The 11145-nt window shown below is 36.3% G+C and overlaps 1 protein-coding gene across 1 annotated transcript in view; it reads right to left on the reverse strand.

Moving 5' to 3' along the window:
- Positions 1-11145, reverse strand: part of NAALAD2 (N-acetylated alpha-linked acidic dipeptidase 2) — a 61188-nt gene that overhangs the window by 15050 nt on the left and 34993 nt on the right. Inside the window, exons 14-16 of the mRNA XM_077780609.1 lie at positions 5310-5373; positions 4201-4268; positions 1026-1117 (exon numbers count right to left, since the gene is read on the reverse strand). Of these exons, the coding sequence (XP_077636735.1) occupies positions 1026-1117; positions 4201-4268; positions 5310-5373 (224 nt within the window). The remainder of the gene's footprint in view (positions 1-1025; positions 1118-4200; positions 4269-5309; positions 5374-11145) is intronic.

The following is an 11145-nucleotide window of genomic DNA, read 5'->3' on the forward strand; positions in this document are numbered from 1 at the left end:
GTCATGTAACACAGCCAAGAATTGCTGTGTTAAACCTGTAAATCTGCACTGACTGCAGTCAGAGTTGAACGGCACCACCAAAGACAGCAGCCTAATGACAGTGGCCTCTTAGAAATCACCAGCCTTCTAGAATAGTTACATAAAAGGGAAAATAAAATTTGGGCACTACCCTCAGAGGACTATAGTAAGAAAACTGCCATGGTAACGTATATTTAAGATGAGAAAGAATCTAAATGTGCTTTAGTTAGAAAATTAAATTACAATATTTTTTTTACATGTAAAGAAACCACTACATACGTACATATGAATATATATGCAGTAACCTGGAGAAATTTATAATAAAATGGTAAGCAAAGCAGAAAATTACAGATGTATTAGGAAGTAACTATATACTTCCAATGTGTTTTTGAGATGTAAATACTGGATGTTTTTTAAAACTTTTTTCTACTTTTTTTTTTTTTTTTTTACAAGCATGTAAAACTTTTATAATGGAAACACAAACTTTCACAAGACTTATTTGGAATATGGAGTGAAGCTATAAACTGCTACCATCAACTGCTGGTTTTTAGAAATAGTATTTCAGGAGAAAAAAAAATTCAGGGAAACTTGTGTGAATGAGAAGGTAAAAGTTAGTAAATCTAAATTCATTACAGGTAAAGATGCAATTTGGCAGTTACTTACAATGTCCCTTAAATTTAGAAGCAAATAACCCATTTTTTTACTTCATCATTATCATTTGGTATTACATTATTTACTAATGCATTTAATACATATCTAAAATTTAATGCAAGAATGCAAAATATATGGCAAAATAATTTTGGCTAAAAATTTGCAAAACTAGAATTTATTATAGATTCTAAGACTTAGCTATTCTGTTCCCTTAGCAAAATCAAGACCACACAGGGATTCTTTTGGATTATCTTTCTACTCAAATTGTTGACACAGCTGAGAATTACATGTCTGGAGAAACAAGGGGCAAAGGAATTCATAATTGATCTATGGTAGACAATATACAAGTAATTTACCTAGGAAAATCTTTATTTTCAGATGAAGGGTCCTTTTCCAACCAGCTTTCATAAAGAGACTTACCCTCAAAACCATCATCTGGGCTGGATATCTGGAAAGAAAAGTCAAATATTGGGATTTAGAGGCAGAAGCAGCTAAATTTATGCCAATAATAAAACTATAGGTTATCAACTTCTAACCATATGGAGGTGTATCATGCTCTTTATAGAAAAACAAGCAAATGGCAACAACAAAAAAATTCAACCATATTCTTGTTCATTTTTGTTGCCTGCCTAATGGTAATTTTGCCACATACCTGGGATAAGATTTCTGGCTTATTTTGGTAAACTTTTTTAACAGAGTTTCCGATTTTTAACAAATGTTATCACTTTAATTTTTAGCAGCTTAGATATTCTTGAGTGGTAAGTCACTGGGGGAATCTTTAGATACAAGATTTACTTTAGGAAGTCGCTTCTGTCTGAGAAAACCTTTAAAGAGAGGCTTCAGGGCAGCAGATGGAGCTAGAGAGTCTAAGCCTGAAATGGGCAGTCGAAGTCCTGGTTTTGTGCGGGGAGGGGGACTGGGGCAAGCAGGAACTGCTGTTTTGGAAAGTCAAATTGTATTCAAACTAAGTTGGAATTTGATGGGTTTTAAAAGCTCTACGTAACCTCACATTCTACTCGGGGATTTTAAGAGCTTCTATGAATACCTGAACCTCTTTTACTCCCCTCATTAAAAGTATGGCCATCAACTTACACTCTCCTTTCTCCACAATCTGGAGAAAAGCAAGGCCACGCAGTAGAAAAAGTGTGGACTGCGAAGGCTGACATGTCTGTTTTAGATCCTCATGACTACATGTATTGCCTGAATTTTGTATTTGCAGCTCTGAAAGCATCATAACCTATGGTGCATTGCTTCCCTTCTTTAAACCCTAGTTTTCTCATCTATGGAGATGGGGATAATGGTCCCCATTTTAACATAAACATCAATCCCTCTGATATTTTTCTCTGGCCTTTATACAGAGTTGGTTGTTGCCTCATCATTGCACATGAGTACGCAGCTTAAAGGTAGTCTGGGCACTCCACAGTCCCCCCTTCCCCACCAGCATGTTACGGCTGCAGGGACATTCTGCTCCTTCCCAGCCCGCTGCCCAGGCCCTATCTACTCTGCTCCTGCCAACTTGCAGTAGCTGAGAACCTGCTTCAGTTCCTACATCCTGCTTACACTAAATTCCCTGAGAAACCTGCTCATTCTCTGGACTCGCCATTTCAGTCTAGCACTAACCAGAAACGTACCCCTCTAGCCTGCACCTCCTAGAACATACTTTCTGTCTCTGTGGTCTGCATGGTCATAAATGCTGACCCTCTGGTATTTCAACACCTTGTCCCATTTCTTCAATCAGGCAGTTGCCCTCTCTCTAAGCTCTGCCCTCTCTACCACTCCCACCCTACACTCCTGTCACCAGCATGGTTTGACTCTGCCAACACATACTAGAGGTTGGTAAAATTGTAATAGTCCATCACAGTAGAATCAAAATGTCTTTTTCTACCGAGTTTTAATATGGCCGTAGAGAAGCATCTGCCAGTATACAAAGGGGCATAGACCTCAACTTCTCCCTATTGGCCCTGAAATTCTTGGGCCTTTGACATCAAAGGCAGGAGCCATCTCTGTAGGACAGCACAAAGCATAAATGCATGTCCTGAGAAGGATTCTCTCAGAATTTTCCTCACAGCTTGCTTTTAGATGTTTTTATGGGACAGTCGAATAAAAGTATCAAGAACATAAGCTACCCAATATGTTGAGAGTTGGGATGGGAGTGATAAAAGGACTCTCATTTGGGAAAACCAGTTTTTAAAGGCATTTATTGGGGGAAAAGGAAAAGACAATATTAAGAGAAAATGGAAAATAGTACCTACAGAAAAGTGCACCTACTTCACATTGTAATCTAAGTGATAACATACTTCAAAGATGTATGTAACTAAATCCTATAATGAACCATTTAAATGAAGTGCACAGCAATTAAAGGTACATGTAATTTTTAGAGTACATTAGAGTTCAGAGTACACTATCAATATTTACAAAATTCCTATAAGAATTATTTCCAGTTTGCTTTTAGACTCGCTATAGCTTAATCTATTCACTACACTGATACTGAGTGATCTTTCTAATGAACAAATATGATAATGTATAACCTTGTTAAAGATTCTCTGGGGTCTGGGTAGTTCAGTCGGTTAAGTGTCTGACTTCGGCTCAGACACTCATGAACTCATGATTTCATAGTTCGTGAGTTAAAGCCCCACATCGGGCTCTGTGCCAACAGCTCAGAGCCTGAAGCCTGCTTCAGATTCTGTGTCTCCCTCTCTCTCTCTGCCCTTCCCCCACTAGCTTGTGCTCTCTCAAAAACAAACAAACATTTAAAAATAAATAAATGAAAAGGAAATGATCTTCCAGATCTCTTTAAAAAAAAAAACAAAACAGATTCTCTAATTTTTCCATCACCATATTTCTGAACTTGGCCTATTTGTCATGCTCCATTTCTTACCATCTTTCCACCAAAACCTTAGGTCACCCTGAGCCACCTACAGTTCAGGAAATACTTTCATATCTCCACATATTTTTTTAGGTACTGTGTTCTCTGCTGAGAATGCCTTCTCTCTTATCTTCACATCCTTCTGTTTTAGAGCCCAAAAACATTATTCTGTAAACATCTTCTGATGCTTCCCCAGCTACCCCAGGGTTTCAGCTTCTCTGTTCCACAATTGTTGTCCATTGATTATAGTAACCAATATTATACTGACATGTAATTCCTCATAAGTATGTATCCTCTATAGATTGCAAAGTGTTTGGATTCAGTGACCATGTCCTTTTATCACTGATGCTGCTGGAATTCATTTTATAGGATCTGAACCCAAGGCTTTCTCCATTCCAGCTCATTCTGTTGTATCCAAATGTCTCTGCCAGATGAAACTGTATACCCTCTATCTACATGGCAACAGTTACACAATTATTAGTAACTCCTATTAGAAAGACTAGCAATGCTATTTTTATACAGAGGTCATATAAGTAGTGTATTAAAGATTTTGTTTTGACTTCCTATTTCTACAATTCAGCTCTGTCACCAGTTTAAAAATTAAGAAAACACATGTTATTCACTTATCTTTTCATCAGAAAACATTAAGACATCTATTTATATACCTCTTTTGTCAGTTTATACACCAATTGGTAAAGAAGGGGTGTACAGTCAACTCTGAGAGTATAATTGCCTGAAAAAATAAAATACAATGTATTTTAATACTTCCAAGTGAAATTCCAATAGAAGTCTATTTCTAATTATAAACAAGATATAATAGACTTGATATTGAAGGCATCGTTCCCAAGGAATTAAGAAAATTGTGGAAATAGTTCTTTGGGGGCAAGAGAGGCCAAGGAGCACACTAGGTACAGAGGAAGGTAGAGGAGGACTTTGCTAAGGCAGCAGCTCCCGCTTAGTAGGGTCATTCTTAAGGTGGAATCTCTTGAGAGAGGCTTTGGCAAAGGAAGTGATAAGGCTATACCATTCCTTTCTTATTTACTCAATTTGACAGTATATATCAAGACATTAGACTAGAGCATTTCAGTTTCTTCTAAGTATGCTGACATTTATCTAGAAATAATCATACAATGAAAGCCTAGAGACACAAGTGTCACATGTCAGGTTCCAAGGTAAATCTAGTTTGTGCTCACTTCAAATTGTTCCCGTACAGAAAGTATTTCTATATGGAGTATTCTGTAAAACATTCTTCTGTAATATTTTAGCCAGATTCCTTTAATATCTCCACAGGAAGAATATGGTTAATACTGGCGGGGGGGGGGGGTAATTTTTTTTTAAGATCTTATTTTTGAGAGAGAGAAAGAGTGCTAGCAGAGGAGGGGCAGACAGGCGAGACACAGAATCCGACGCAGGCTCCAGGCTCTGAGCTGTCTGCACAAAGCCCAATGCAGGGCTCGAACTCACAGAGTGTGAGATCATGACCTGAGCCTAAGTCGGACAGTCAACCGACTAAGCCACCTGGTGCCCCATTACTAGAGTTTTAAGTAGTAATTCCAGATAGGCAAATGGCAAATATACTAAAGAAATTACCATCAGTAGTTTAGTTATGAATCATAATGATTCATTTGAATCAATCATTTTCTCTGTGGTAAAATGGAAAATGGAGATACTCGAGGAATTTCATAGTTAAGAGAATAATCTTAGTTTACAAGTTAGTTAAAATTTGCAGACTGAAAAGATGATGTATTGTTTCATAATCAGAAATAAAATTTACCTTCTATAGATGAATCTGAATTGATATAAGCAATGCTTCTCTCCTGGAGTATTTTTGCATTCTCCTATAGTTGAAGCAAAGTTGTTATTTAATTAACAATATTTACAATTGTGGAGATATAAAAAATAATCAAATTAATTTAGTATAAAAGTGGTCTACAGATACCTTTATGAATCCAGTATCTATGCTTTTGCCTTAATTTCTGACAAAATGCAGATAACTGGTTGGTTGACAACATACATACAAGTAAAAAGAAAAATATGTGTAGCTACTATTTATAGCAATAGCAAGGATTCTCAGAGAAAAAGTATTTTCACAGTGTGGTTCCTTGATTGCTTGAATTAGAATATGAAGGAGTGAGACCCCAGATTCTGGGTCCCACTGCGTATCTACTGAGTAAGAATTTCTGAAAGGCCTGGAAATCTCTATTTTCTAAAAAGTATCCCTGGAAATCCTTACATACACTGAAGTTTGATAGAGATACCGAGATTGGAAACCCAAGTAAAACTTGAAAAGTGAGAGAGTCAATTTATCTATTTTTTAAAGTATTTTATTTTAGAGAGAGCCTGCATGCACACAAGCAGGGGAAGGGCAGAGAGAGGGAGAGAGAATCCCAAGCAGGCTATGTGCTATCAGTGTACAGCTTGACAAAGGCCTTGATCCCATGACCCTGGGATCACGATCTGAGCCAAAATCAAGAGTTGGATATAATCAACTGAGCCACCAAGGTGCCCCTCCATATATCTATTTTTAAAAGAGGAGATGCAAAAGAAAATAATTTTCAATAGGAGGATAGAAAAACTACATGAAGAGAAGGAAGCCATTAGGTCAGTCTCTTCCTCTCACTGTAACACACACACACACACACACACACACACACACGAAATACTATCACACAGATAGAGATACACTGAGAGAGCCTTTTACTTTTCTCTAGCTTGCTACCTCATAAGAGCATACTATATAGTAGAAGACAGTTCAAGATAGAAGCATAGAAATACTCTGAACTCTGTTCCCAGATACACCAAGTCTACACCTACAAACAGAACAACTCCTCCTAGAGAAGAACTGAGGGCTGACTGAACAACTTCTGCATGACAAAGAATAGAGGGACCACATAAAGAAGGTGGGAAAGGCAGACACACTAACATTGGGAACAACCACCCTGAGGTGGCAACCCATAGTAGAGAAGGATATCACTGAGGGACCCATGTACAGACTTACCCACCCTGGGACATAGAAAAACAAAACTAAACAGAAACAGTAGTTTAAAGGGAAACTAGATTATTAAGTGAAGGAAACCCATATTTACCAACCCGAGAATCTCTGCCAAATGGGCATAACTGCTAGAACTCTCTCCAGGGGCAGAGTTGCTCAGGCCTCTAACCCACACCGGCTCCAGCTGTCCCACCAAGTGACCCAAGGCACAAGGCTCATGTCATACCCGGCCTGCTCCCATGCCATTTACAGCCATCCCACCAAGGCAGCCCCAAGGTGGAGCACCCCAAAAACTTCTGGCCTGAGCTGATCCTCCAGGGTGACCATGGTGCACAGCACTCCAGGAACCATGGGATTACACTTGCTCCGGCTCCAGCTGACCTGACAGGGTGCCTCTGTGCTGAGTCCCCCAGCCATGCCCATCCAGCACCAAACAGCCAGCCAAAGCCACCAAGTACACACTCTACACAGGAGACATTCTTCTAGAAGGCTACTTTTTCAAGACTGTGAGAAGTACCCATTCCACATAATTCATAGAAACAAACCAAGTCAGAGAAAGTCAGGAGACAGAGGAAGATGTTCTAAACAAAAGAACAAGACCTCAAAAAAAGAACTAAGTGAAACAAAGATAAGCCATCTACCTGAGAGAGTTCAAAGTAATGGTCACAAAGATGCTCAACAGACTTGAAAGAAGAGTAGATAAGTTCAGTGAGAACTTCAACAGAGAGACAGAAAATACAAAAAAGAACCATCAGAACTGAAAAATACAATAACCAAAATGACAGCAACAGTAGAGAAAGCAGAACAGATCAGTAAGATGGAAGACAGGATAGTGGAAAGCAAGCAAGCTGAAAAGCAAAAAGAAAAAAAAATTTAATTAGGACAGGTTAAGGTATCACTGCATTAAGCATAATAACTTCGGCATTACAGGGTTCCCAGAAGGAAAGAAAGAGAAAGAAGCAGAAAACTTTTTTGAAGAAATAACAGCTGACAACTTCCCTAACTTGGGGAAGGAGAGACATCCAGGAATATCAGGAATCCCAAAAAAAGATGAACCCAAGGAAGTCCACACAGGAAACATAATAATTAAAATGTCAAAACGTAATGAGAGAATCTTAAAAGCACCAAGGGAAAAGCAAGCACTTACAAAGGAAAGTCAATAAAGCTATGGACTGATCCAACAGAGACTTTGCAGGCCAGATGGACAGGGCATGATATATTCAAAGTGCTAAAAGTGGAAGAAAAAGCTTACCACACTCAGAACTGACAAACAGATAAAAAGTTTCCCAGATGAACATCTAATGTTAATGGAATTCATCATCACTACATCAGCCTTACAATAAGTGTTAAAGGGATTTCTTTAGAAAAGAAAAAGATATCCCAGAAAAAAATTATGAAAGGAAAAAGTTCCACTGGTAAAAGCAAACATACAGCAAAGGTAGTAGATGAATCACTTATAAAACTAGTATGAAGGTTAAAAACATAACAGTAATAAAATCAACTATATTTAGAATATTAGGCAGTATGCAAACTTTCTAAACTATGACATCATATAAATAAAATGGGGGGATATAAAATTTAGTGCTTTTGAATGTTTTCAAACCTAAGCAACCATCAACTTACATAGATTGCTATATACATAGGAGGTTATATATGAACTTTATGCTAACGATAAACCCAAGCCTGTAAAAATAAAGAGAAAGGAACCCAAGCATAACACTAAAGAACACCATCACATCACAAAGGAAGAGAGCAACAGAAGGAACAGAAAAAACTAAAAAAACAACCAGAAAACAATTAACAAAATGGCAATGAGTATATGTCTATGAATGATTACCTTGTAAAAGGACTAAATGCTCCAATCAAGAGTGACTGAATAGATTAACAAAACTCATTTATATGCTAAAACAGATTCACCTCAGACCAAAAGATATACACAGACTAAAAGTGAAGGGATGGAAAAAGATATTCATGCAGGTGGAAGCAAAAAAACAAAACAAAAACAAAATACACAAAAAACAGTTGGATGGAGTACCAATATTTATACCAAACAAAATAGAGTTTAAAACAAAGACTGTAACAAGAGATAAAGGCATTACATAATGATAAGGAGATCAATCCAACAAGAAGATATAACAACAGTAAATATGCACCCGACATATACAGCAAATATAAAAAGCAAATGTTAACAGACATAAGAAGGTAGAAATTAACAGTAATACTATAACAGTAGGGAACTTTAACACCCCACTTATGTCAATAGATAGATTATCCAGACAGAAAATCTATTAAGAAACAGTGGTTTCAAATGAATCATTAGAGCAGACAGATTTAACAGATATATACAGAACATTCCACCCAAAAACAGAAGAATTCACATTTCTTTACAAATGCACATGCAACATTTTCCAGATCATATGTTATGTCACAAAATAAATCTCAATAAATTTAACATTAAAATCCTATCAAGCACCTTTTCTAACAACAATGGTAATAATTAGAAATCAATTATAAGAAAAGAACTAGTAAAAACACAAATATGCTGCAGTTAAAACAATATGCTGTCATACAACTAGGTCAATGAAGGAATCAAGGAGGAAATTTAAAAAAATATGTGGAAACAAATGAAAATGGAAACAATACACTATGACCTACCTCAAGAAACAAGAAAAATCTCAATCTAACCTTAACACCTAAAGGAACTAGAAAAAGAACAAAACCCCAAATTAGAAGAAGAGTAATAAAGATCAGAGTAGAAATAAAGGAAATAGAAACTTAGAGAAAATATCAGTGAAACTAAGAGCTGGTTCTTTGAAAAGACAAACAAAATTGACAGACCATTTGCCAGAATCATCAAGAAAAAACAGACTCAAAACCATAAACAAAAGAAGTTAAAACTAACACCATGGAAATATGAAGTATTATAAAAGACTAACATACAGGTTAAATACCCCAAAACTGGGCAATCTACAAGAAACAGATAAAATTCTAGAAATATACAATCTTCTCAAATTGAATCAGGAAGAAATTGAAAATCTAAGCAGACCAATTATGCATAAAAAAAGTGAATCCATAATCAAAACACTCCCAATAAACAAAAGTCCAGGCCCAGTGGTTTCACAGATGCATGTTACCATTTATGAAAAGAAAATTAATACATATCTTTCTCAAACTATTCCAAAAAAAAAAAAAAAGAGAAGTAAAATTTCCAATTCATTCTGTGAGGCCAACATTACCCTGGTACCAAAACCATAAAGACACTACAAAAAAAAAGAATGAAAGAAAGAAAAATTATAGGATAATATCCCTGAAGGACATAGATTCAAAAAGTCTATGCTAAAATATTAGCAAACCAAACATACTTTAAAAGGATCATTTATGATGATTAAATGGGATTTATTCTAGGGGTGTAAGGATGGTTCAGTATTTGCAAATAAATGCGACACACGTTAACAAAATGAAGAATAAAAAATCATATTATCACCTTAATATATGCAGAAAAAAGCAGCTGACAAAATTCAACATTCATGATAAAAAATCTCAGCAACTGGGTTTAGAAGGAACATACTTCAACATAATAAAGGCCACATATGACAAACCCACAGCTGACCTCATACTCAGTCGCGAAAAGTTGAAAGCTTTTCTTCTAAGATTAGGAACAAGACAAGGATGTTCTTGTCACTTTTTTCAACATAGTATTGGAAGTCCTAGCTGTAGCAGTTAGACAAGAATAAGAAAAGGTATCCAAATTGGTAAGGAGAAAGTAAAACTGTCACTACTTGCAAATAACATAATACCATATACAGAAAACCCTAAAGACTCCACCAAAAAACTAACAGAGTAATAAATTAAGTTTCCAGGTGCAAAATTAATATACAGAATTCTGTATATTAATATTCTATATGCCAATAACAAAGTAGCAGAAAGAGAATTTAAGAAAAACAATCCCATTTACAACTGCACCAAAAACAATGAAATACCTAGGAATAAATTTAACCAAGGAGGTAAAAGATCTATACTCTAAAATGAAGAAAATACTGTTGTAGGAAACTGAAGATAATACAAACAAATGGAAAAATATAATATGTTGGGGGAATGGATTAATTAGTATTTTTAAATGTCCATAGTACCCAAAGCGCTCTACAGATTCAATGCAGTCCTTATCAAAGCACCAGTAATATAGCATTTTTCAAAGAACTACAACAAATAATCCTAATATTTGTATGGAACCACAACAGACTATAAATAAACAAGATAATCTTGAGAACAAAACTGGAGGTATTGGCATCCCACATTTCAAACTACACTAAGAAGCAAAAGTAATCAAAACAGTATGGCACAAAATGGCACACATCAGGGTGTCTAGGGGCTCAGTTGGTAGAGCATCCATCTGGCTTGATTTTGGCTCAGGTCATGATCTTATGGTTTGTGAGTTTGAGCCCTGCATTGGGCTCTGTGCTNCCCTGCTCTTGAAAACATTCAATCTCTCAAAATAAACTATAAATCAACAAAAAAATAAAATATATTATAATAAAAAATTTAAAGATGTGAGTGGTTATGGCACAAGTGAGGAACGTTTCCTCTCTTCACTTGCTCACAATGGCCAGGTGGTAGGTGC

The sequence above is a fragment of the Crocuta crocuta genome, unplaced genomic scaffold (genome assembly GCF_008692635.1).
Source record: "Crocuta crocuta isolate KB4526 unplaced genomic scaffold, BGI_CrCroc_1.0 scaffold78, whole genome shotgun sequence".
Classification (NCBI taxonomy): Eukaryota; Metazoa; Chordata; class Mammalia; order Carnivora; family Hyaenidae; genus Crocuta; species Crocuta crocuta.